Source organism: Lynx rufus, unplaced genomic scaffold (assembly GCF_022079265.1).
Source record: "Lynx rufus isolate CCGP_SWC_20201006 ecotype Redwood Valley unplaced genomic scaffold, mLynRuf1.p SCAF_18, whole genome shotgun sequence".
Classification (NCBI taxonomy): Eukaryota; Metazoa; Chordata; class Mammalia; order Carnivora; family Felidae; genus Lynx; species Lynx rufus.
Genome location: NW_025814832.1, coordinates 23030134 through 23057719, shown reverse-complemented (window position 1 = coordinate 23057719; position 27586 = coordinate 23030134). Strand labels below are relative to the sequence as shown.

At 50.9% G+C, this 27586-nt stretch overlaps 1 protein-coding gene and 1 long non-coding RNA gene across 5 annotated transcripts in view; one reads left to right on the top strand and one right to left on the bottom strand.

Moving 5' to 3' along the window:
- Positions 1-27151, bottom strand: part of FAM117A (family with sequence similarity 117 member A) — a 44018-nt gene extending 16867 nt beyond the window's left edge. The window contains exons 1-2 of one of the 3 annotated variants that reach the window (XM_047081061.1): positions 26956-27151; positions 2050-2219 (exon numbers count right to left, since the gene is read on the bottom strand). In XM_047081061.1, coding sequence (XP_046937017.1) covers positions 2050-2219; positions 26956-27151 — 366 coding nt within the window. Of the gene's footprint in view, positions 1-2049; positions 2220-3348; positions 3675-26955 lie in introns of those variants that run through there. The other 2 variants (XM_047081063.1, XM_047081062.1) reach the window with 2 other exon arrangements.
- LOC124513248 (uncharacterized) lies at positions 9008-15089 on the top strand. 2 transcript variants are annotated; one of them, XR_006962327.1, is made up of 3 exons: positions 9008-12319; positions 12648-12781; positions 14150-15089. It is a non-coding gene; the product is annotated as an uncharacterized LOC124513248 (long non-coding RNA). The 2 variants fall into 2 exon arrangements; XR_006962326.1 differs by lacking the exon at positions 14150-15089 and having other exon boundaries at positions 12648-12957.
- Positions 27152-27586: the final 435 nt, after the last annotated feature.

The following is a 27586-nucleotide window of genomic DNA, read 5'->3' as shown; positions in this document are numbered from 1 at the left end:
GAAGTGACAGAGACGGGGAGAGGTGGGCTACCCGGAAGCCTGCGCCTGTCAGAGGGGGATGCGCTCACAAGTTTGCACCCTCGAAGTCCTACCCGACCAGATACGTTATTTGGATTAAACACTCCTCTGAGACGAGAAAGGGAGTGGGTGCTCCAGGCCCGGGAGGGCAAAGCGTAAAGCTATCTTACTCGGCCTTTCTAAAGAATGCCGGGGTTGGGGCGCCTGGGTGGCTCAGTCGGTTAAGCGCCCGACTTCGGCTCAGGTCATGATCTCACGGTCCGTGAGTTCAAGCCCCGCGTCGGGCTCTGGGCTGACAGCTCAGAGCCTGGAGCCCGCTTCGGATTCTGTGTCTCCCTCTCTCTCTGCCCCTCCCCGGTTCATGCTCTGTCTCTCTCTGTCTCAAAAATAAATAAACGTTAAAAAAAAAATTTTTTTTTTAAGAATGCCGGGAACAGCAGTGCCCAGGGCTCCAAAGAAGCGGGCCCCCGCTGTCCTGTCCGCTGCTGGAGCGTGTCCTCCCTTCGCACTCTGTTTGTGGATCTAAAGAGGCCCGCTGATCTGGGCTGCGGCAAACTGTTGTTGGTTCAAGGTGGGGCATTCCCACGAGAATTCCTCTCCTCTAAACTGTGCCAAACATTTGGTCTCATCTCATCCCTTGGCTGTCTGCTCACTGGCCTTCATGGAATGGGCACCCAGACTCACAGAGGCCAAATCTTGTTCTCATTTCCTCATTCTTCATCCCACAGGCCGAGAACAGTACTGGGCCTTCAAACGTTCGCCGGCAACATTTGAAAATGAATCTCATTTAAAAAAAAAAAATAAACGAAAGAAAGGGACCGACGTGATGCGCACAACAGAGGAGGCAGGGGGACGGGAGGACACAAGACGCTTGCGTGCGTGGCGGTCACCCCGCCTGTGAGCGAGCAGAAGAGGCGCACACTCCCAGCTAGCGAAGGGACAGCTGACTTGCCCGGGACCCCCCAGGATGCAGGCCTGCCTCTGAGCCCGTGTTCTTCCCAACCAGTTTCCTCTTTCCTGAGGAACTGCATCAAAATGGAAACGATTTGACTCCTAATGACTGCTAAGCATGGTGAAGTCCCGAATCAGGTTAAGAAGTATCTTTGTACACGGGCGCCTGGGTGGCTCAGTCGGTTAAGTGTCTGACTTCAGCTCAGGTCATGATCTTGACGTTCCTGAGTTCGAGCCCCGCTTCGGGCGCTCTGCTGTCCGCACAGAGCCCGCTTTGGACCCTCTGTCCCAGTCGCTCTCTGCCCCTCATGCGCATGAGCTCTCTCTTTCTCTCTCTCTCAAAAATCAATAAACATTTTTAAAAATGCAAAAAACAAAACTTAAAAAAAAAAAGAAATATCTTTGTATAACTTCACATGGGAGAGGATTCCTTGCTCGGGTGAACGCTATCTTATTCAAAAGCTGACAAGTAGACTGGGTGATCTGCACAGATTCGTTCCAAGTTAAGGATTCCTACTGAAAAGACTGGCAGGAAGACAATGACTGACAGAGGGGACCTGGGCTTCAAAGGACCTGAATGGGCCCACTGAAATCCCACCGGGCTGCTGGCGAGGGGTCAAGTCTTCATGATCTGAGAACTTTCCCCTCCTACTGCTCCAGGGGGATCTCTCCTAGCTCACCACACTTCTTGGCCACCTCTTCCAGCTGTCTGGGGAATGCAAACTCGGCTGAATGTTGGCCTGCTTAAGTTTAGAAAGGTAAAATCTCATCTTTTAGAACGCAGAATAGAGTCCAAAGTCAACTCTTGCTTACCCACACACGAAGACTCACAGCCAAACTGGAAAACCCAGATTGACTTCTCTCTTCCACCAGCCAGGTGGAATGCAAACTTGTTCTCACGTTAAGTTCACGGAGAAAACCAACCTGGTAAATACCAGATGATGAACAGCTACGTGATGCATATTCACAGCCAAACCCCAGGACAGATCATTCCAGTGACAGAGCTGGTGAGCAGACAAAAAGCCTCCTCAGCCAGCCCCCTCCCCCCATCCTTATCCCAGTAGGAGAGCGCGTCATTACCTGGGTGGCCTTGTCATTGGTACAGCAGGTGAAAGCCCCATCAGCATCTCGTGGCCACTGGCCCAGAAGGTAGGAGCTGAGGATGGTGTCCAGGGAGAATGTACGTCGGACCTGGGGTGGCTGAGGCCTACACACTGACTTTTCTGGGGCCACGGAGCACGGGACGCTGGCTGGAAGAGAGCACAGCCCGCACACCTTGACATGAGCACGGAGGAGGGAGACGTGGTAACCAAGCTTCTCTCTCCTAGGAAGCACGTCTTCACCTGTATCCACCTCCCTCCTACAAGAATATGGAGCGGCCCATAAAAGCAAATATAGTCTTGGGACGCCTGGGTGGCTCAGTCGGTTAAGCATCCGACTTCAGCTCAGGTCATGATCTCACGCTTCGAGGGTTCGAGCCCCGCGTCGGGCTCTGTGCTGACAGCTCGGAGCCTGGAGCCTGCTTGGGATTCTGTGTCTCCCTCTCTCTCTGCCCCTCCCCCACTCGCACTCTGTCTCTCTCACTCTCAAAAATGAATACATGTTTAAAAAAAAACTTAAAAAAAAAAAAAAAAAGCAAATACACTCTGACCGGAACTTTCCTGACTTAACCAGCTGGACTTTATCACTGGAAACAATTTATATCCTTTTACTTTGGATGAGGGGTTACTTTATACATGTCTTCTATCTTTTTCCTGTTCTTCATGGACTATGAACGTGAACTCTGAAGCCTCCATAGGGGAGCAGGACTGTTTCCCATCATTAACGAGGGAACTCTAAGTGGCCAAAAAGCAATCTTTTATCCACTGCCCTGCCTCTCTCTGGCACCCACTGCAGAGCTCCTAAGCACTGAACAAAATCAACCCAATTAACTGAAGGACTCTTTATAATTCCTTCAAGACTGGTTAGCTCAGCGAACCTAGGTGACAGAACAACAGAACTCCTTTCAACCACCCAGGATGGAGGAATCCAGCTAAGGAATCCAGCTTAGGAAACTCAGTCTCCGGGGCACCTGGGTGATTCAGTCGGTTGAGTGTCCAAGTTAGGCTCAGTTCATGATCTCGTGATTTGTGAGTTCAAGCCCCACATCGGTCTCTGTGCTGACAGCTCAGAGCCTGGAGCCTGCTTCGGATTCTGTGTCTCCCTCTCTCTCTCTCTGTCCCTCCCCCACTCACACTCTCTCTCTCAAAAATAAATAAACATTTAAAAAAAATTGAAAAAAGGAAAATCAGTCTTTGGGATCCCTCCACTGTCTCCAACTTCAGGTGAAATGGGACAAGCATAATAAAGCAATTATAAATCCATTCATTTACTTTTTACCTCCGTTAAGTTTGGGGAGAAGGTCAAAGTTGAAACCGTCATAAGATGTTAAGAGTTCTGGAATCATGTGTAAGTTTCAATCATCTGGGTTGACCCTGTTTTCCATGGCCACATTCAAAACATTCTACTATCTCGAGATCTGTAAAGGTTCTTTCCTTTAAACAGAGCAAAACACTTTCACATCTGCAGTATTCCCTTGACAATTCATGTGTGCATTAAGCAGAGCAAAAGGAACCGGGGACTGTAGGTATAAATAAACTTGAAGAGCTTTATATTAAAAAGACACCAACTGGCTGGCAGTTCCTAAAAAGTCAAACATAAAATCACCATACAACCCAGCAATTCCGCTTCTAGGTAAATATACAAGAGAATCTATAGCAGGGTCTTGAGAAGATATATATGCACTCATGTTCACAGCAGTCCTATTCAACCACCAAAAAGTTGGAAGCCACCAAATGCCCATCAACAGATGAACTGGATAAAGAAAACGTGGTGTGTGCACGCAATGGATTATTAGTCCCAAAAAGAAACGAAATTGCGATACATGCTACGACACGATGAAACTTTGAAACATTATGCTAAGTGAGGGGCGCCTGGGTGGCTCGTAAACATTAAAAAAGAAAAAAAAAAAAAGAGACACTAACACCATGTATGTTATCCAGATCCATTTACACATTTACACACATTTTGACAGAGTTGTAATCAATATGAAACGCACATTGTGTTCTGCTTTGCTCTACCCATTTCACATACGCATCTCCAAGTATCGACAATCTACATATTTATCGCTTTCAATGACTACATAATGTTCCACCAGGTTGGTATACGGTAGTAGTTTGCTTAGCCACTCCCATATTATTGGACATTTGAGGGGTCTCCCTGCTCGCGATTCGCGTATCACAAATGTTACAACGCGGATAACTTTCAGTCTGTTTTTACTTAATCCCTGGCATATTTCTGAGTCCTCTCCCTCAGCTCTCATATGCGCTCACTTAAAACCCACGAGAAATGGGGCGCCTGGGTGGCTCAGTCGGTTAAGCGTCTGACTTCGGCTCAGGTCATGATCTCACGGTCCGTGAGTTCGAGCCCTGCATCGGGCTCTGTGCTGACAGCTCAGAGCCTGGAGCCTGTTTCAGATTCTGTGTCTCCCTCTCTCTCTGCCCCTCCCCCGTTCATGCTCTGTCTCTCTCTGTCTCAAAAATAAATAAACGTTAAAAAAAAAAAAAAACACATGAGAAATGACATGTTGCAAACGTAGTAAGTGAATTGTGGGAAAGTCAGGAAACAGACAAACAAAAAGAAAAATCTCGAACCTCAGCATCCAAAGAGAATCACAGGTAATACCATGATAGATATAACCATGTCAGCCTTATTGCTGTGTGTGTGTGTGCTTTAAAATAAAAAATGGGCTGGGGGGGGTGGGGCGGGGAGCGCGCCTGGGTGGCTCCGTCGGTAAAGCGCCTGACTCTTGATTTCAGCTCAGGTTATGATCTCACAGTCTAAGTTCGACCCCCCACACTGGGTCCTGTGCTGACAGTGGGTAGCCTGCTTGGGATTCTCTCTCTCTCCCTCTCTATTCCTCCCCCACTTGTGCTTTCTCTCTCAAAATAAATGAATAAAACCAATTTAAATAAATAAATAAAATACAAATACAAAATAGGGGGCACCTGGCTGGCCCAGATCAGTGGAACATGTGACTCTTGATCTCAGAGTAGTGAGGTTAAGCCCCATGTTGGGTGTAGAGATTACTTAAAAAGTGAAAAAATCTTGGGGCGCCTGGGTGGCTTAGTTGGTTGAGCGTCTGGCTCTTGATTTCAGCTCAGGTCATAATCTCCCAGTTCGTGTGTCCAAGCCCTGCCTCGGGCTCTGTGCTGACAGGGCAGAGTGTGCTTGGGATTCTCTCTCTCCCTCTCGCTACCTGTCCCTCCCCTCCCCCCTCAAAATAAATAAACTATTAAAAAAAATAAAAAAATAAAAAAATGTCAAAACACATAAAATTTAAAAATGGGATCATTTTTTACATGTTGTTTTCCAATACGTTTTCACCTGATACCATAAACACTTCTCCAAATAATACATATTGACCTACAAGCTATCCTTTTAAATGATCTTAACATTTCTGTCAAAACTCTTCAAAAGTTTTCTTTCAATGGATACTACGCACCATTTCCCACCCATGTCCGGAGCCTTCCCTCCTCTGAGGTTTTGCCCACATGCCCAGGGTGGAAATCGGCCCCATGATTCAGGGCCAGCCTAACCACTCCACCTCCACGAAGCCTTCTGGATTTCCTGGAAGGAGTATCTCGGGATTTTCTGATTTTCCCCAGCACTCTGTGCCCTTCTAGTACTTAGCATCCTCTCTCTTGGATTACGAGTATTTTAACTCCTAGATAATAAACAACCTGCAGCCAAGGACTGTCCCTAACTTATCTTTGTACCCCACACAGCGCCTAGGACATAGGGCTGGTGGTTGGGCAGTACCTACGTCTTCGTGTAAAATCAAAACAGATTACTACAAGGGGACGCCTCCTCTAATTATACCGCGGATTCAAAGTCTGTGCATCCATGCTCAACCCACTCCCCGTGAATAAAGCCCCCAGGCCTGCCTGTCTCTTCCTCTCCCCGGCTCAGGAAGGCCCGACCTCTCTCTTCTGCTCCCTGAGCCTTGTTATACCCAGTGAGGCAGCGACAGGCATGCTGGGTTCCAGCCCCAGCTTCATCTTCCACACAAGCCCGTCCACCACTCTTTTTCCTATCCTGGATTTAAGACCAAACGGTGGCAGTCCAGATATTTTGCGGAGACATCACATCGCTGCCCTGTGGTCCGCCGAAAGTGCCCATGAGACCCCGGGGATGAGAAAGCAAGTTTACAGGATGACGTGACCGAGTAACAGAGAGGCAGGTGGGAAGCAGATGAGCAAGAGGTTGGCATAAAGGCCAGAATGCCGTGATCTTGACAGCTGCTTCATCGCTGTGCAAAAGAGGGCTAGGGCTCCTGGGCGGGGGCAGGGGGTGGGAGGGTGAAGCGGCCAGGGGGAGATATCTCTGGGAACTGCCTCGCCCAGCCCCTCGGCAGAAGCTGCAGCAAAAGCATCTTTGGGATTTTTCCTCTACGGGGACCACGAGGACTCGCTGGTATTTACATAGACCTTTCGAGTTTCACCCCATCTGCACGGTGTTTTAATGCAGGTCTTTACTCCCCTGTCAGCCCTGAAAGGGGCTGGGGGGACTGTAAAGGGAACTAAGGGCCAGAGGGGGCCAGGCTCGGGCTAGACTCAGTCACCCACAAGGTCCGAGGTGGTCCTAACACCTAAACCCAAGACTCTTTCCTCCCCAATCACCCCACACAGGCTCCTGGCCCTTTGGCATCAGGAACATCCTGAGAGGTTGCACCTGCAGGAAGGACTGTCCTTTTAGCCCCTTTTTGGGGAAGGAAACCTTTCGAGGGCAGGCACTGCCCAGGTGTCTGGGCTGATTTTCTGTTTCCTGGGTTGGTTGGGTTACTTTTTAAAGTCTTTGAGACCTTGGGATTCTATGATCTCCTAGGGACCATTTAAACCACATCCATTTGGGGGTGCCTGGGTGGCTCAGTCGGCTGAGCGTCTGACTTCGGCTCAGGTCATGATCTCGCGGTTCGTGAGTTCGAGCCCCATGTAGGGCTCTGTGCTGACAGCTCAGAGCCCGGAGCCTGCCTCGGATTCTGTGTCTCCCTCTCTCTCTGCCCCTCCCCTGCTCACACTCTGTCTCTCCCTCTCTCTCAAAAATAAACATAAAAAAATTTTTTTAAACCACACCCATTTGGTATCTGTATGCATTACCCCTCATATCCCACCCCACTCATGAGCTCTGGTAGGAGTCTAACCTCAAGGACAACTATGAGGGATGGGACTGTCCTCCCAGGACTCCCAGGGCGAGGGGGGACCCAGAATCCTGGAGTTTGCTGTGAGAATCCAACCACCCACTTTGGTCAACTCTACATGCTTTTTGGCACCAAAGTTATTCATAAAGACTCTGAGGGCATCATGGGTCCTGATTTACTCCTCCAAGTACACAAAAATAACAATACCAAAAAGAAAGAAAGAAAGAAAGAAAGAAAGAAAGAAAGAAAGAAAGAAAGAAAGAAAGAAAAGAAGGAAAGAAAAGAAAAGAAAAAAGAAAGAAAGAACGAAAGAAAGAACGAACAAAGAAAACAAAGAGTGGGGCAGGGATAGGAATGGACAGGAAGCACCCAATCCAGAACCAACAGCCTCTGATGCCCGCCTCTCTGCCAGACTTGCAAGGATCTCATTGCATCAAAGTCAAACTGGAGGCCTTGCCTCAATTTCTCTTCCTCCAAAGACAACAGGGCCTCAGCCATATTTCGACAGTGACCACATCCTAGTGCTGGCACAGCTCCTACCAGCCACAAGGTGACAGACTCCCCTTCTGTCTCAGAGACCTCAGCAAGGCCCCACTTCCCCTCCCTGACCCCCAAACTCTTGGCATGTCCCAATACCTCTGGAGAGAAAATGCCACGTTCCCTTCAAGCTCGGAAAGAAGGGGAGGAGGGCACTTTGTGGAAAATTAGATTTTGATAGAAAAAGAAAATTTACCACTTACTTCAAAACCCTAAATGGTTTGGAGAGCACCTGCTAATCTGGGGCACCAAAACCAATAAAGGGCAAAACCAAGGTGTCAAGTTCTCCCCACCCCCGCCCCCGCCCCGGCCCCCGCCACTAAATGGAACACCATCCAAAGCTAGAATCAGACAGTGACATGTATTGTGTCACCCTCAAGGGGGCGACAGTCTGGAGCAACGTGGGCCCCGCAGATCCAGAAGCAGCTCTGATGTGAGGGAGCCAGTTAGTTGGGACCAAGGCTCTACCCACCTCGTGATGTGACTGCAGCCACTGCCACCCGATCTCACTGCGCCTGCTCTCCCATCTGGCAAACAGGAGCGCGAGCCCAGCCTACGTTCCCTCCTAGGGATGCTCTAAAGAGCAGAAGATGAGAGGCAAAATTGCTTTAAAGTCTTCACCAGACAGATCAGGTTGAACCAGTTAACGTCACTTAATCCCTTCCTCTTCCACGGTTCTTCAGGACAGAAGGTGGCGGTGGGGGGGGAGGGGGAGGGGAAGGAGCCTAGGAAGAGAACGAGCTCTAGCCACGTTATCCCTTGGGAACGTGCACTACTCCGGCGTCAAAGCCTCTGCTTTATCAATGCCAGTCTAAGCCAGTATGGGCACCACCCTGAATAAATGGAGAGGGACACACAGCCGCTTGGAGAAGCTGTGCTGCCCACGGAGACCTAGCTCAGGTGGGACCGTCCCCTGAGAAGTCCCCCGAGTGAGAGCGTCAGAGCGTCGTCGAAACGGGGCTGAGCCCTCACGGACATACCGGAAAGATCTGGGGACTGGGGTCTGCGAGGCCACTGTGGGAGTACAGCTAAAGCGGCAGCACTGAGAGGTCGCGACGGTTGCTTGCGGTTGGAAGATGAACTGGTTTCATTTCTGGAAAGTACCCCTCTCAGATTTGGGAAGCCGGGGGGAGGGAAACAGGACAATCGGCTCCCCTAGCTGAGAAGCAACGCCCGTATCACGACGGGGCCCGTGACAAAGCAGCAGGCCTTGGGGGGGTGGGGGTGGCGGGGGGGGGGGGACGGGCACCAGCTGGGTGCCTGCGGGAGGGTGGAGTGTCCTGTTTACAGCGCTGTGGGGTATTATCGGCCCATCGCATGTAGCAACCTCCACAGCCCAACCACCTGGCGAAGCACCCTGGCACGGGGCCAGGCCATTTCACCATGCAGCTGAGCAGCGGCGGAGGCTTGGGTTCTTGGGCAACGGCAAATGGAAAAAACAAAACACAACAGCGCACGCCGGAGATAAGAAGCCTCAGGTGCTATCTCCCAGCGCCACTTGGTTCGGTTTCCCAACTGCTGCATTTGTATGGCTTCGGGGACAGGGGCTCCGAGTGGACAGGGCCAGCGGTCAGGTGTCTGTGCGTTGGGGGGGAGGGTCCAGGGGGCGGAAAGCAAAGAGCAGACAGGACGCGGGACCGAGAGTGGCCAAGAGGGGCCTGGCGCACCACCACAGACAGGCGGACTCCTCCAGAGTGCCCACAACACGCCAGTCTATAAGCACCAGTGATATGGGAAGCGGGCACGGGGACAAGGATGAAGGAGGACACTGTCTCTGCTGTTCCCTCCTATCCCCTGGCTGGAGATCAGCTCAGGCCTGACCACACCAGCACCGCCCCCCCCAGGAACCCAAAGAAGGATGACGGCGCTTAGAAGGGCAAGAGGGGGTCAGGGGAAGGAGGAAGGCAGCAGATGATGCAGGAAGTGAGGCTTTTGTGGCTGTCTTTCTCAACGTGGCCAGAGATAGAGCGTGGGGTGGAGGTTTGGCAGCTTGCACGGAGAAACCAGCCGCTGACCAGAGGGTCCCGGCCGGGCATCTGGGCGGGGGGTGACTTCACTCATGTTTCTACCTTTGAAGCAACCAGGAGAAGCTTGGGAAGTAAGACAAGGCTCCTCTCCCTCATCCTCTGTTAACGGGAGACCTACTGGTCCCAAAATACCCCAGAAGGACTACAAAAGGGAGAAAGATAGCCAGCGAGGTCGCACACGTGGCCAAAACTCAACAGCCAGCTGGTCTCACAAGTGAGCTGGGAGTCACTTTCTCACGTCGCTGGGCTTTGGAGCATTACCAGCACTAGCCTTCTCGCCTCCTCTCTTCAAGAGAGATCACATACTGTAACAGAAGCTGTACCTGCATTGGAGGAAATACGAAAATGCAGGTGAGCAGGAACTGAAAAGTAACAACTATGCGTGTCCCCACTCGGGAGATCGCCACCTGTACTCAACCCTTCCTGAGCTCTCGCCACGCACGCGTGTATGCATCTGTCTTTTTAATAAAAATGAGATCAGAGCATACGTGTTTTTCTACAATCTGCTTCTTGCCGGCAGGCATCTTCCTTCAGAAAGAGGAGCTGGCAGGGCGGGGCAGTCTGGGAAGCTGAGGCCGGGGGGCATAAAGCTGGCCATCAAGGGAGCAGGCCCTGCCCCGTCCCGCCCCCCCCTCCGGGCTGTGATGCGGCCCTTTTGTTGGGGGAGGAGGTGGGGGGGGTGATGAGAATCTGGAGAGGAGCAAAGTGAAACAGGGAATCAGAATTTCTAAACACTTCCCCAGGAACAGATTGGCAGTCGGTAGGGGAAGTTCCTTCCAGAAGCTTTATAAGGATTCTTGTTCCATTTCAGTACGTGTGTTGGGATTAAACACTGCAGACAGATCTTCGGAGCTACCTGTATCGTCCAGTGCTGCCGAACTGCTTGCTTAACTCAGGGACATGTGGGTTTTGGAGGGAAGTTGTGGTCAAACCGAAATCCCCAACATGACTGTACAAGAGTTAGAAGCCCTCCTTGGAAAGCCCAAGGAGACCCCAACCATCCCAGCTGGGAAAATCAAACCTGGGGCTTTAAACAAAGCTTCTTTCGGCGCCGAGCAAAGAGCTCATTTTCAACCACGACATGGAGAAGCTACAGAAACCAGATCTAAAAAGAAAGAAGGAAACAAGAGTAACATCACATTTCCCTTACCGTGAAGGCTTACCTAAACAGAAAAGAGCGATGATATTTGTATATGCATGAGAAACCACTCAGCCAGACCCTCAGTGAATTCCTAAGTCCATGGTTAAGTGTGCAGCACAAGTGAGAGCATTTCTGGCCGTGTCTGACTTCCCAGCACACAGACCACATCTATGGGAATCGGGAGAGAAGGGCCAGGAGCAGCCCATCTAGAGATGTCATTGTGGGGGGAAAAAATAAGGAAGAGGCTGACTCTTTGTAGCAGCAAGGAGGAAAAGGGTGATCTCAAGTGTGTGTGTATGCGCGCGCCCATGTGTGTGTGTGTGTGCGCGCGTACAAAAAGAGTAGACAGCAGTTACTCAGTTATTCGATTCTCAAGAACCTGCAGTTAGAAGAAAAGGAAGTGGTGTGAACTTTTCACCTTTTATCTGAATTCTCTGAAGAGTTCTGCAGGATTTCAACATCCTTAAAACAAAATACTAGCAGTTAGTGATTGGATCACGCTTTCCTTTGGGATCTACTTGGACTTTGCACGCGTAGCATAAATAGCACATAGCCTAGCCCTCTCTTACAAACAAAAAAAATCCCCACCCACGGTTATTTGGGAGTGAGGAATCTCTGGGCGGCCTATAAACTCGGAGGACGGGCACAAACCCCTCTGTATTTTCACTTCTCGCAACAATCTGATTCCTATCAAGTCAAGAAGGAATCACAACATCCAGTCAGCTCCCAGGTAGCCTTGTAAGATAAACTGAGGGAAAGGCAGCATCAGAGACTGAGAAGGTTCGTCCACAACAAATCCTACGAGGGGACACCTGTGACTGAAACTCAGCGATTCCCGCTCTGAATGTGTGCACCCCATACTCTCGTGAACTCTCCTACAGAACAGGAGGCAGAGTTTCCGGTGTGTTACGGGTGGGGGGCCTGTGACACACCCTCGCGTAAAGAGGCGAACTGATTTCTCCGGGGCCCCGCAGACAATGGAGATGCGGATCTTTTTAATCCAGGAGAAGACTTTTGAGGGTATAATTCCCACCCCCGTCCTCCACTGTCCGGCTCCAGTCTCTGACTGGCTGGCTGCCTTGATTGAGGAACGGCTTCCACGGGTTAGAAGAGTTCTAGTCCTTTCCCTCGCTAGGAACCAGGGTGATCATACCCGGGTCTCAGGAACACTGTTTTACCCGCTGGGCATCTTGGGCGGGGCCCAGGGGAAGAAAAAGACAATTTAAAAAATGAAGAGATTCCTTTTCTGGTGAGGAGAATGCAAAGTGGGTGAAAGAAAGAAAAGAAATAAGAACTCCAAATCATCAAAATAATGTCTGCTTTGTGAACAAACTAGGACTTAGTTTTAGTTCCATCCAGCCTGCCTTCTCCCTGATCTCAAGCAAACTGCCGGACAGCAATATCTGTGTAAGCAACTATTATTCAATTTAGTATCAGCCCAACTCACGCAAAATACCTAGTCTTCGACGGAATTTGATTGACCCTGTTTTGTTGCCTCCCCCCACTCCCCGCTGACGATTCCAAAACCCAAAAGAATTTTTTTAATTTTTATTTTGGGGGTAGCTGAATGGCTCAGTTGGTTAAGCACCTGACTTTTGATTTTGGCTTAGGTCATGATCCCAGGGTCGTGAGATTGAGCCCCGCATTGGGCTCAATGCTCGATGCTCAGCACGGAGCCTGCTTGGGATGCTTGGGATATTCTCATTCTCTCTTTCTCTCTCTCTCTCTCCCGCAGAGATATCAATGATAATGTAGAAGAATGGCCTTATTCTCAGGAGCCGCCACTGACGTTAAGGGTGAAGTGTCACGATATTTGTAATTTCCAAACAGTTCACAAAAAACAAACAAAACACACATACGGATGCACACGTAAGTCTAGACACACACATACCTAATACACAGAAGGAGAGAAGAGAGATTTGACAATTGTACCAAAAAGTTATCGGTGCCTCTAGATGAAAGATAAACGGGTGTGCGTGGTGCTTACAATTTTTCTGTAGGTTTGAAATTCTCTGAAATAAAAGTTGTGGGGGGAAGAAAAAGAACGGGCTTGATTTGGGAAGACGGAAATTCCGTCCCCTCCTCGGCAAGGATCTAAACCCTTTAACATTTCAATGTTGGCAGGTTGTAGTCAAATTCAATTGGGTCACTGCTCTGGACTTCTAATTTGGGGAAAGGGAAGGTGGGCGAGAAGAAACGAAACAGCGAATGAGGCTTCATCTGAGGCAAGGAATTGAAAGATGTAAATCAGTACGAGGTAGAATAAAGATACCCAATGAAGGAGGTAACGTTAAATTAAGAAAGGTCACGTCATCCCGGGAGCAAGACCATGGGCAGACTGAAGGGGCTCCTCCAGGTCCAGAGACACAATCGGAAGTGGATATAACCTCAGCGATGCCCAGCTAAGTTACCCCTGGGCATCCATTTGCCACAATTAGCTCTGTCACAGGAATGGAGAAACCAGTGAGATCTTGGAAACATAGGTAAAAGTGGCTAAAGGAAAGGTAGCTTCTAAGGCCTTAGAATTCATCAGTCCTCGGCATGGGTACAAAAGCGAAGGAAAGAGAACAGACTTTAGTTAGAATAGGAGAGAGTCTAGCTGGATACAAGGAAGAACCTCCTGGCTCATCATAATTAGATGAGCAGGACTGCCCCCAAGCAGCTCTGGGGAGAGATAACTGTATGCCCCCGGATGTCTCAGGAGTCACCCCCAGAAGGCAGGGAGTGACAGCAGAGGAGTCTGAGCCTCCTCTAGTTCTAGAATTCCCCAACTATTAAAGGGTAAATAAAAGATGGCCGGTGACCAATTCAGCTAAATGGAAAGTTCAGAGCCCACGCTATCATCTGGGGCAAGGTAAGGTAAGTTAAGGGGCAGGGGCGGGGCACAAGTTCACAGATTCAAAGGGAGATTTGGCTGATCAAGACAGCTGTGCTGTGGGCTCCCAGACCAAGCTGGAGCGTATAAACAGTGCTCAGTTTACCTGCAGCTAGCCACAGGCAGAAGGTCTGGTCACATGACCGGGCGAGCAGACATCAGAGCTCAGAGGGCACATTTGCTTGCTGGCTACACCTCACTAGGTTGGAACCTGTCAGGCTCTCTGCTCTTAACACTGACTCAGGTTCATTTTGCTCGGGGTTGAGGGGTGGTGGGGAGGGGGGGCTTTAAGAAGCAATCGCTCAATTATTCAGGGCCAGGAAGTTACGGTCACAGGGTCACAGGATTTGCTTTGCCTTCAGGGTCTAAAACCCTGTTAGGGTCCCTCTGCTCAGCCCTCGCAGCCTTGCAAAGCTTGCATGGACCATGCTGTCCCACTTGTGCAAAATCTTCTCTGGTTACAACCGTCTCCTTCCGCCAGTTCTACTGCGTCCCCCGGCTGCAAAGAGGAGATACCCAAGAGACTGCTACATCCCACCGAGCGGTTCTCCACCCGGCCTCGGACATTCTGGAACTGACCTAGCCTAACCTCAAATCCCAGGCAAACTCCCAGGCTGTTGCCCTACCGGTGGAAAAACCCCAAAGTGTGCTGGGCAACATTCCAGGACAGCCCCTGCAATGCTGCCCTGATCTCTCCGGTTGTTCAGATGGGAGGCTCAAAGGTTATGCAGTGCCTCCCAGGTAAACCTAGTCTGAAAAGCAAGATTAGATGGACCCTCCAGAAACAGCCTCGAAAGGTATGATGATTTTTTCCTACCATCAGTGTATGCCCAAGACCACTGATGACTTCAGAGCAGAAGGACGCTTGCCAGGTCACCTCTCTACACGTGCTTGCACAGACAGAGGTGGACGGGGCAATACGTGTCACTGGGGGGTAAGTTACGCCACCTTCCCCGTACGCGACGGGCTTTGTGCCTGCTCTTAAATCAAGGGCTGTTAAATAGTATTGGTATCTTCTTTTATAAGTCAGGCGAAGAAAAGGTTTAGCCGCCTGAAGCAAAGGAAAATTTGATCCAGAGAAACAGTTTGGGAGGTCAATTACCAAGACGTCCTATCTGTACCTCTGAGAACTGGAACTGAGAGGTGCCCGGGGGGCTCAGTCCATTAAGTGTCTGACCTCGGCTCAGGTCATGATCTCCAGGTTCGTGAGTTCGAGCCCCGCATCGGGCTCTATGCTGTCAGCGCGGAACCCAGTTCAGATTCTCGGTTCCCCTCTGCCCCCCCCCCCCCCGTTCTCGCTAAATATACAAATAAATAAATAAATACTTAAAAAAAAAAAACTGGAACAACAAGGCTCCTTTGCCGCTGTCCCGTCTCAGTAGACAGCTTTTGGCCCCCTTTACACGGCTAAGCTGCACACGACCCAACAGGAATTAGGGGGCGGTCTTCCCCCATCCTCCTGCATCTTGTTCTGACCCTGGGTGTCATCCACCTGGCACTTTTTTAGGGGTAGGACAGGGCCGAGAAGAATCGGAGAATAGCGGGGATAGCCCTTATAACTTGATGACCGCCTTAAGGCAAGCAATCTGAGTCCACAGGCGCTGGGGTAATAATACAGCAAATGTTCATGGGTTTATTTCACATAACTGGCTGGAGCCCACGGGGAAAAAAAAATCCTTTGGTGTCCCACTTAACCAGTCTCATGGCTCTAGGGTGGCCACAGGAAGGCCCTGCAGATAAAGGACACGTGCTAAAACTAAATTTTTGCCAAAACTGTACTCTCTGTGTTAAGAAGTAGAAGAAGACTCACTCGCTTACCCCAATTCTGGAAGCTGGGGGGGCGGGGGAATATCGGTTAAGCAACACTGTCAGGAATAATTCAAGGGGTTCAAGGAGCGCAGAGAGCTGTAAACCATGTGGTTTGGGGTTCGAGCAAAGGGGCCGGGAAACAAATGACAGCGTCTGAACTTCTCCCTCTGCTGGCTCAGCGGGATGTGGTTAGTAGGTTTTCGATGACTGAGAGCGGGCCCTCCCTTTGTGTACGAAGTTGTAACTCCTGGGCACTTGGGAAGACACGCCGCACTGAACTGCATAAATGTCCCCCACCCTCACCCCTCCCCCCCCCAGGTTCCTGAGGGTCCACCGGCCACCTGGTGCTCAGTCGAGAAAGCGCTCTGGCCCAGGCCCGTACTCTGGCGTTGCTTTCTATACCAAACCCGACTGCTCTCACCCTCCGATCGCGGACGTAAAAACTCAAAATAGAATCACTCCACGGCTCTGGCGCAAGACAGGCCTCCGATCTCCTGCACTTTAAGAAACGTAGAGAGCTGACTGAAGAGCAGAGTTAAGAGTGTTTCTTAGAAGAAGGAAAGTGTTCTCCCCGAGGAGGTACCTGGACATCATGAGCGGACTCAGTGCACTTCGGCAGACCGCTGCAGTGCTGCTGACCCCCGGGCTGGGTCAGCGCGGGGCACGGACGGGGCTCAGGCACGCCACGGCAGGCACCCGATCGTTCTTGGACTCTGATGGTCCCCTTATCCCGCTCAGGGAGTAAGGACAAGCCGCGGTCTAGTCTCCTGAGGGGTGGCCTACTACAGTGGTCAATACGTGGACCCCAATCCTGCCTCGCCCCCGTGCGCTACGTGGTCACTTTACTTCTCTTGGGCTTCAGTTTTGCTGTCTGTTAAATGGGGAGAATAAGAGATGTTATAAGATGGAGGGAAGAGAGCATATATTCTACAGAACTCCTGGTCCAGTCACACCAGTCAAGCACGTACTCATGTTTTAAACTTTTTATTTGGAAATAATCTCAAGCTCACAGATGCCAGCACACGAGCAGCATATGGGACCCCCACATAACCTTTACCCAGATTCACCTTCTGTCAGACCCTGGCCCCACCTGCTTCTGCCATTCGCTTTCTGTCACGTGCACTTTTTCACATGCACACGCTTACTCGACACCTACGTGGTCACTCACGCTCCAGACACACACTCACATTCAGATAAACACACATACCGTCCTTTGTTGGGTCTTTGGGTGGTGTTCTGTTTGAAAACAAGGACGTATCGGAGGGTGGAAGGTTCGAGACGAAATGGAAGCCAGGGGGCCCTTGCTACTTGGTGGTGGGTCCACTGCTCCTCTCCCTTCTCCCTGCCTCCAATGCAAACAGCTAGGGCTCAAGTGCCCTGGCTTAGGGATGAACTCATATATGGACAGGGACAAGAAAGAGTACCTGATACAGAAAATAGTCGGTTACTCGTTTCTTTAAACAACAAAACCCACAAAAAAACAACAACAAAGCAGTTATATGAACCATGGAAATAGTTTTATTATACAGAATTGTTTTCGATAATATTTGTCATAATGGGATTCTCCCTTATGAAGTTGAGAAGCACTGCAGGTCGGCATACGGCTATCGGAACATTCAAGAATTCTACGCAAAATCTAGCTTCGTGAGAGAGGTCAGGAGGGAAGAGCTGCCCGTCACCCTCTCGGGAGAGGCCAGGTGACCTCTGTGAAGCAAGCCAGGCAGTTCTCCATGACACCAAGCCCCTAGATGATGGAGCTTTGTCCTGAGTTCCAGTCCCCGATATTCCCCTTTACTGCGCGCACGCTGGTCTCATCAAGGCACTACCACATGTCACAGTGACTCTACTCCCATGTAACCTGAAGCTAGGAAGAGGAGACGCACTCAAATAGAGTGTGGTGGGGGGGGGGGTGGTTTGCACCAGGGATTCCCTCCCTGTAAGGAAGACTAAGCTGTCATCATGGTACCATGCCACCCGCCCCTGCCCCCCACCGAAGGAATGCACCACCCGCACTTATTCCCAGGTGCTCTGTGGGGTTCCAAGCAGTCACATGTAAGAAAGACGCCCTTTCCCATAGGCTCTATCTTAGGGGTCTCTCCCTGACATGGCCCCAAGCTCTCCAGGACTGTGACCCCACAAAGGCAGGAAAACCCTGCCTGCCTCCTGGGTCTATCTGTCCCTGGTTAGCTTCGCATTCCGCGCGGAAATGGTGCCACTATCCTATCACACGTTTAATACACTAACCACCACCTCCCAATGGGCCACACCAAACGGACAGGCACTTATGGGGTGCCCAAGGAACGAACAAGCCTCTTTGCCGTCCCTTTTCCTTTCCAATTCTCTTTGGGTCAACCGAACGAACGAATTTCCACTCCTGGGCTCCAGGCATACACGCAGAAGGGAAACAAAGGCTGGGCGTGTGCGGGGCAGGCAGCAGAGGGTGCCAACCTGGGAGGAAATTCACAATGGGTTCTCCACACAGATGTGGGAAGAGCCCTGAGATCAGGAGCAACAGGGCTTTATTAGTCACGTGGTCTGGGGCAAGTCACTTCCTTTCTGGGCCTCGGTGACTTATCTGCGAAAACAAGTAAATGCCACCTGCACCTACAGGGCTGGAAAAAAAAAAAAAAAAAAAAAAGGCTAGCGCTACTTATACGCTCAACTTCCCTGAACAAGACAAAACCTTGTTGGGATTCACCGACTTTGCTTTCCGTGTGAAGGAGCTGCTTTCGTCTTCTCCTGTGAACACAGAACCACCCAGGCCCGCGGTTCCAGTGAGAAAGAGCCCAGATGCTGCTCTCGGCAGTGAGAGGTGCACACGCCACACGGGTGCGCGGCTCATACCGCCTTCTTCACAATCTCTAAATCCGGACTGCGTAATCCCGTGAGAAAGCTCTCTGGTTGCATCCCCTCCGGCTCGCCAAAGGCCATCGAGCTCCACCTCAACCCCAGTTGGTCTGTCATATCTGATGGGTATGAGTTACAACGACAATCCCCAGACAGAGGCCGCGTGGCAGGTTTACAGCCAGCTCGCAGGTGTGGGGCAGGGAGCACACGTGTTATGGGCGCCGGTCCTCTCCAAGCCGTGTGGGCGATCGAACACGCACCGAGCACAGAAAACTCTTCAAGGGAAGGCAGTAGTGTGTGGGGCAGGGAGGAGGAGAAGGGAGGTCGAGGTAACAGAAGCTGTCTCTCCTTCCTCTCAATCACAATCTTACTCTGTCCAAAGTTACCCGCCCCCACCCCCCAGCTGGGCAGGTGCATAAAACCATTTTGACTAAGCCGCCGGGCCCATGGTTGGCAACTTGAAAGGCAGAGGAACAGTCTCCATGGATGACGGTGCATGTGTCCAGGGCTCGGAGAAGGATGACGGGCATCTCTTTCGAGCATTTCCCCGCTTGCTGGGGGCCTGGGGGGCACAGGAGAAGCGGGATGGTGTCCGGCTTGGGAGAGGGGGCTTCCAGCCTGATCACACCTCTAGGGGAAGCCTGAACCCCGCCCCACCCCCACCCCGGGCCCACAGCCAGTTCTGCTCCCTAGCCTAGAAAGGCCAGCGATTCACACTTTGTTTTTCCGCTTCCCTTTGCTATACATTATAACACTACTAGGAATGTGGTGTAAATCCACCTGGAATGAAAGGGTACCCAGTATTCATCTTGGTTTCCTTGGCCTGTCACCCATAGCCACTTCTAAGCCTAAATAAAGCCAGGTAGTCTGGCTTTTTTTTTTTTTTTTTTCACGGAATCATAACAAAATCCTAAACGTTGGCTGTTTTCATGGATCGACCTGGTAACTAACTGCCCAAGCTCACCCTCTGGCTTTAAGTACGAAGGGAAGGGAACCTACAGGCCTAGCAATGACATCCATGGAAATGCCACGTCTTTGCCACCAGCTGGGCTTCAAGCCCAATGACCAGGATGAATAGGAGACCAGTGATTTAAAGAGAGAGAGAACACTGACACTTCGGGGAGGTGGGGGGCGGGGGTTGCCTTGGAAGTAGCTGCAGAGAGGTATTATAAAGGGGGCACAGTGTGTGGGGACCAGAAGTGGGAAAAACCATTTCAAATGAGCCTGGGGGAAGTGTGGCTCACTCTCCCCACCCCTGCTGCCTTTCCAGCAACTCAATCCAACAAGTATTTATTGAACACGACACTCCCCATCTGCCCTGGCCCTCCCTCTGCAAAAACACTCAAATCTGTTCAAGCTGCAGGGTGAGTTCCATTGCACTTGAACTTGAAACATGAGGTGCCTACCTTTTAAAAAGGCAGGCACACAATTTGCAGCAGGGGCTGAAGGGCCTAAAGAGATCTGAGAAAGTGAAGAAACACAGCTGACCAGACAGGGCCACACCAATGCCACTTTTGAAAGGGAAGGGAAGAGAGGAGAGTAAATGCTTAATTCAACCTTAGGGAGAATAACACATTGGCCAATTAAAAAAAAAAAACTTACTAGAAATATCCCAGTAATTCTCTAATTAACCCTACCTAACACTAAATATTCCTTTATTCTATGCCTCCTCCTGCCTGGCTTTGTACTTTATTCACTTGTGGACGTGTTAGTAATTTGCTCTTGGAGTCTTATGGTTAATCGTACCTTTGCCTCTTAAGGAGGTGAGACCACAAGGCTCTCGTGCATGTTTTCATTTAGGATCAGATGACAGGGGATTCAGGTAACAGAGCTGGGGGTAGACTGGGCCTGCGCTGATTAACACAGTTCCCTCCACCTCCAAAAGCCACCCTCCATTTGCAAGATAGGAAGTTCAGGGCCCGAGAAGAGGCACCCCAAACTTAGAACTTTGCCCTGCCAAATATTGCCCATTCTCTAAGAAGCCACATTCGGGCAGCCACACAGAAGATTCCACTGCCGCTGATCACAGGCCTGCTGCTTCAGATCAACCAAAGCCCCCAGAGGAATCTTCCCAGGCCTCCCCCAGCCTCCCACCCTTTTTATTAGGGAGTTGAAAGTAACAATTGTTCATGTGCAGGCAATGCTGAGCTCAAGGCACTCCATCTAGGGCTCGTGAGCAGGGCAGGGTAAGTATCTGTCTGCACAGAGCCCAGACTTCAGTTCCAGGTTCCTCAAGGGCTGGAGCTAAAAGATTCCCTATCATGAAACACTTTGATAGCATTCTTCTCAGTTCGTTAAATCCACCCTTGATTGGCTGTAGCCTTCAGACACAGTGAAAGTGAACCGAGGCTCATTCGGGCCTGAGGACAAACATTTAAAAGACTCCCGAGTTGGGGCGCCTGGGTGGCGCAGTCGGTTAAGCGTCCGACTTCAGCCAGGTCACGATCTCGCGGTCCGGGAGTTCGAGCCCCGCGTCGGGCTCTGGGCTGATGGCTCAGAGCCTGGAGCCTGTTTCCGATTCTGTGTCTCCCTCTCTCTCTGCCCCTCCCCCGTTCATGCTCTGTCTCTCTCTGTCCCCCAAAAAATAAATAAAACGTTGAAAAAAAAAATTTTTTTTAAATAAATAAATAAAAGACTCCCGAGTTGAGCACGCAGCTTTGTAGTGACCCTGAGGAAGAGGTGTGGAGGAGAGAAGCAAAGCGCCGGGAAGAGTTTTCAAAACCAGGAGGTTTGGTGGGGACCATGAGCTGGAGGCCTGAGTGCGGGCAGCCGGCGGTAGAGAAACTCCCTCCATACAGCTGTTCCCAAGAACAACGAGCCCTTCACAAGCTCCTCACCGCTGGAGAGGAATTGGAGCACGGATAATTTATAACTTCAAATATAATCCAAAACTCTTTTCTCTCAGAGATCAGGATTTGGTTTTGACCTAACAATGTGAATAGATGCGGCTCGTGTTTGGTTAATTCATAACCCTGCAAACCAAATAATGGAGCCCTCTGTGAAGATTCAACTCAGGCAGGGGGAAAAGTGGCCCAAGTCTCCCACTCATCTTTTGGCGGCTTCCACTCCTCCCGGCTCCTGTTCTATCCACCTCAAAGTGGGGTAAAACTTACTAACAACCCAAGAAGGGATTGTCCACTCTCACTCAACCAACGTGCTGGTAGGTACCCACCTTCTCTCTAGATTGGGAAGGAGACACAGGTTTTCCCCTTGCAGCCCCTTGAGAGGGCTCCAAACTGCCTGTAGAATAAGGATGAGCCCAGGTATGACTAGGAAAGCATTTGAGCAGGCGTCAAACAGCACTTGATAAATGGGATTGTGTCAGCCAGACTGAAACAGCAGACCTGCCCCCACAACATATCACACTTTGAAGTGTGAATCCTTATAGCACAAAGGCTCTATGTGAGAAGCATAAAAACCCAGAGGAGGATGCTCGCTTTGTTTTCCTTTTTTAAAAAGTAATCTCTACACCCAACGTGGGGCTCGATTTCACAACCTAGAGATCAAGAGTCACGCGCTCCACCAACTGAGCCAGCCAGGAGCCCCGAGGACGCCTGATTTCTAACACTTCCATTAAGACCAGGGAATACACTGAGTGATGTATAGAATGGTTGAACCATCTTGCACAGCTGAAACTAATGAAACGCTGTATGTTAATTACACTTTCATGAGAAAAAGAGTAAGATCAAGGAAGAACGTGGCCATGGTGCCCATGACACCGTTCGATATAACGTAGCCAAAAATACGGGTAAAGTGTTCTCCGCTATTAAAGCCCCCCAACCACTTTGGCAAAACTCATGTGGCCACCACAACTGGAAGTTTTCCGATCCCACCCCAAATTTTCTGCAGATCTGGCTGCACTTGGAACCAGAGAGAAGCATGTCCTCTTACCACCACACCCCACTTTTGTTCTCACCCCTCCTCCACTGACCTCAGATGGTTTAAAGTATCCTAGCTCTACGTTACGTGAGCGGGGAACTTCCCATATGCAGAATCCTTCGCGATCCAAAACACCAAAGAGCACTTTGACCCACACTCCTTTGCGTACCAGAGGGATAAAGCAGTGAGGCAACCGTGGCCCCCAAATTTCAAGGATGCCGTCACCGGTGATATCATTTAAGAGAGACTTCCAGCAGTGCGTTTTGCTGACCGTGTGCCTGGTGTGGGCAAAGCTGTCAAAAGCAAGTAAGCAGCATCAGGCTAAGCGGTGTTTAACGCTTCCCAGACAGAAGCTGCCTCCATCCCAGAGTTTTCAAGAACAGCTGGAGCTCTTGAAGGATTTTAAGTGCACCCCCAGGCTTCATTATAGCAAGGTGGTTCCTTGGCATAGAAGAATTGGGATTGCTTCTGGTACCAGGGTCCAGAAGGACCAGGAATTGATGAGGGCTGTCTCTCAAGGTCCCTAATAAGGGACCTCCTTTATGAGGTTCCAGACCTATCTAAACACCCATCCCCCAAGGACTAAGTTTCCAAAGCACTGCAAGGAAAGGAGTTTAATAATTACCGATAGCATTGCTAATAACAATGCGGCCTTATATTCACTGACACGGCCATCCAGGAGAACCAAGTGGACATTTGAAGTAAACCCATCCTACGTCCCCGTGGGGAAGCCAGCATTTTAGGGCGGCCATGACTACCGCCGGCTGTTCAGAAAGAGAAAAGGGGTGGAGAAAAATCCCAAACAGGAGATAAACCTAAAGTAATTTCCAACGGAGTTGAAATGCGTTCACTGCAGTTGTTTCCGAGGGGGTACGAAGGGAGGGGGTACACATTTGCCTAACAGTCAAGCTTTTATGTAAATCCAAATTAGTTTATGTCCACTGAACACATGCCACCTGAAGACGGCGGCGGGGCGGGCGGGCAGTGGAGGGTAGAGAGCCTCCATTCACACGTGCTGATCTCCCACAAAGACTGAGAACTGACTAGAGGCAGATGACCCCCCCCCTTTTCTTTTCGCCTAAAATATGAGTGGGAATACAGGCTTGTTACCTTTCTTTATCCTCTTAGAATTTTCTGAGAAAGTATACGCTACATGTATTGAAATTGATCTTTATGTAGGAATAATGGTGAGGAACATTGTCTAAGACAAAGGTATCCCAACTTTTCCTACAAAGTGCTATGATAGTAAATATTTTAAGCTTTGTGAGCCTTATGGTCTCGATCACAACTAGTCAACTCTGTCACCATGGTGCAAAAGCAGCCACAGACAACACTAAAGAAAGGAGCATGGCTGTGTTCCAATAAAACTTTATTTACAAAAACAGGCAGAGGCCTGGATTTGGCTGCAGGCCATAATTGCCAACCCTTGGTTGAAGAAGGTTCTGATGGGCACAGGAGGTACACAGGCGACACTTGGCTCCCCCAGCACCTAGCTGGCCCCAGTAATTCTTCTCCGCTAGAGAAGAATTTGCAAAGCTGGATTAAACATTATCTTCATTCTAGAGATATGAAGACAGAGACACTAAGCAGGATAGGGAAGACTGAAACCCAGAACAGTTCACCTCCTAGTCCCGTTTGGTCCATCAGTGGTCGTGGAAGAACATAAAAGTTAGCAGCCTCCAGTTGACATGAGAAGCAAACGAGAATTTAATTAGAGGGGGAACTGCCATAAGAAATGTATCTTGGGTTGCTATTCCCCACTGGTTGATCTTGGCTTTCTTAGAGTTGACCTTCATTTTCCTCTGGGCTTTCTTTTGCCTTCCGCGCTGCTAGCCCAGGCTCAGAAAAGAAGGAAGCCGTTCCTCGCTTTATGAAGACATTCCTTATGGATGAATGGCCACAGAAGGTAAATCCTGTTCTTTACATCGTCACCCTGTGTTACAAGGTCTAACATATCTCGTCAGGAACACAACAGGGTGTGTGGGAGAGAGATAACTGCACAGCCCTGAACGCTACGTCACCTCGAGGTGGGAAACAAACAGTGATGACACCTGATTATCCCGGAAACCCTGTCCCAGCTCACGTGCCCGTTTTCAACAGTTGGGTTCCAGAGCCCTGTTTAGAAAGCTCATTTTAAAAGATGAGGGAATACAAGCGCAGGAGGAGGCCCTGAAATTCTGAAACCTGCAGTACTGGTTTCAGACCAATATAGGTTTGCTCTTTGAAGCCTGAAAGGCAATGGGTTTTGGCCAACACTGCTCTCACCTTGGCTAGGTGGAGGGAAGGGTGACGATCAGCGGCGGCAAACACTGATGGCACCTTCTGCTAGTAAATGGCAGAGCCCGGATCGTAAATGCAGGAATTCTGGCACCCAAAGCCAGGAGGATTCTCTTAAGGGTTTATGAATGCAAGGCGTTTCCTCCTGTCACACATACCCTACTGGCCTAGAGGAAACCATTTCTGCCACTTCTCAAGTGCAAGATATGGAAACAATCTGAATGCACATAGACGGTAAAGTTAACGTGTAGAAGACCTAATGTGCTCCTAAACCAAAGGCCATACACGTTTCCCTTAACGTCTACTCACAAAGAAGTCCACAGGCCCAGACCACTCCTTCCTTCTACCTTTCCTCTGTCCTGCCTCGCTGAAAATCTATACATAATCCCACTAGATACCAGATAATTGCCTCACGAATGCCTCTGGGGTACGAACAGGTGCAGACTTTACCCATCAGCCCAAACCCATACCCAAGAAGCCACTCAACGCGCCCTAAACCGCGCAAAAAGTTAACGCAGAACTCTAGCTTCCTATGGGTTTTACCAGGATCTTAGGGCCCGTGGCCTTATAAAAAGAGGCCATGTAAAGAGCCCAGGTATCCAAACCTACACTCTTCTTTCCACAGCATCCACCAGTGCTTCTGCCTTCAGTGTTAGTTCTGTGGTAGACACAAAATAACCGCTCTTAAAATACAATCGCTACCAGATTTCCAGCTACTGCATAGGCAGGCCTTCTGTGGATTTCTACTAAAAGTGACTAAGGCTCCGGTGCTTGCTGTTCTACTAACTTCCCTGGACTCCAGGGAAGTCCAAACAAAACCAACAGGTTTGTAATCTTGTGGTTTGCTTTATGGCTCAAGATGGGCATGAGTTTGGGCATTGCCCTGCTCTACGCTACCAGATTCTAGGCATACTTTTTACTAGTTGGTCACCATCTTGCTGCCAGATTTGCCCAAGTTTTCTGTGTTCCAAGATGCAGTGTTAACATTCACACTGCCCGTCCAAAAGAGACTTGGACTCTCAACTTCAGAGACCCTCTTAATCCCGTTCCTATCTAGAAAGGCACTGTAGCAACTATAATTTCAGGAGGGGGGAGTGTGGCAATGAGGCTTAGTAATCACAAAAAGCTCAAGAAACTCTGGTGTAGAGAATGTCATTAACCATTAGACGGCAGAGACCACGACTTCTGTACGTTTGGTAGACTCTGAGGCTTTGGAAGTGTGCAGTGATCTTTTTCACATCTGGTGTGAATCAAGTGCAAGCCTCACTTTCCACTTATTGCCAACCTCCTCATGTAAGTGGGTTCCTTTCCCCATTCCTAACTGCCTGCCTTTGTGGGGGATCCATCACAGCTTTGAGTGTGAAAGCAAGGTTAATCTTGCTCCTCCCTAGCTTCCCCACACCCACCACACCAAGCTGCTCTTAAGGCACCGTCTCAGTGCTGTTCAGAAAATGGGGGTATTTGCCACACTGTACTTGACTGTAGCCCTCACCCCACTGCCACGTTGGCTGGCAATGCCTGGGACAAAAACAGCCTTGGTGGGGGTAGGAGGGAATGGCAGGGGGCAAACTGCCCAGGCTCTACACACACACACACACACACACACACACACACACACACACACACACACACACGATGCTTGGAATGAGACAGCCATATTAAGCAGGTCAATGATCTGGGAGCATACAACTTGTGGGCCACACCAAGAGGAATGTAGGGAAATCGGAGCGGAGCGTTTGTACCGTAGTGAACGCCGTTAAACTAACTTATTCCAACGGCTCGGATGAAACCAGCTCCGGGAGGTGGCATAAAGGGAAGTGCACGTGAAGGGCTGGGGAAAGGAACTCCAGAGCTGTGGAGCGGGATGCCGGGGCCAAACTCAAGTTGGAGAAGTAACACATGGCTCCACGGGGCTCTCCTCCATGCCCCTCCCCCTCCCGGTGCAGACGTCCAGCGCCCACCGGCTCCTCGCTCCAGCGCCAGCCTGCACAGGGCGCCCCCTTCACGCGCCACTCATTCCTTCCTCACACCTCGCTGCCACCCCTGCGTCTTCCACTCACCCCCACACGACACCTCTGCCCACTTTTCGGTTACGCCCCCAAAGCCAGCCTCCGTCTGCCATGTCCCTCCCCTCACCTCCCGGCCCCGACTCCCCGCACACTCTGTCCCAGCGGAGGACCCCAGCGTTCACCGCTCCTCGCTCTCGCCGCCCTCGCAGACTTTGCGCGACCCCCTTTCTCTCCCCTCGCCCCCGTCCACTTCCCCCTCACGCTTCTCCCCACACCCCTCCCCCCGTCACGCGCCCCCCCTCCCCCAACGACTCCTCCCCCCGGTACCCGCTCCAGGCCCGGCTCACCTGCGCGGCCACCCCCGTCCCGGCGCTGGTGCGGCTGCTGCAGCTGGAAGGGGACCGTGGCCCTGAGCGGCTGCAGCCCAGCCCGGGGGGAGCCGACGGGGGCTGGGGGAGAGCAACCCCGCCGGAGCCCCCCGGCCCCTCCGCGCCCCGGCCCCCAGGGACCTCCGCCTCTGCCGCCCGCTGCGGCCCCCGCCATCGCCCGCCCGACAGCCTGCCTGCCTCGGCCCCACAGCGAGCCCCACACAGCCCCCCAACCCCCGCTGCGGCTGCTTATCTGCCCTGCGGGGCGGAGACCGGCCCCCTCAGCCCAGAGCTCTCATTGGCCCGCATACCCCCAGACCCCTCCTCCCAACCAATTCGCGGCTTGTTCTTCCCTTTCTAGAGCATGATTGGTCGATATGCCTAGCGATCCAACCTTAGACCCCACCCTCATCCCACCCCCTCCCGCTTTCCTCTGCCCGAGGGGCCGCTGATTGGTCCGTCCGGAAGAGGGCTGGTTCTCCAGTGCCACCAATGAGAAGACGCAGAAAAGGGGAGCGTCACACCCAGTCCCAGGTAGTATGCAAATACTCTGTCACGTGACGTCAGGCTAAGCGGGGGCGGGGCCGGGTGTAAGATGGAATCAAATACT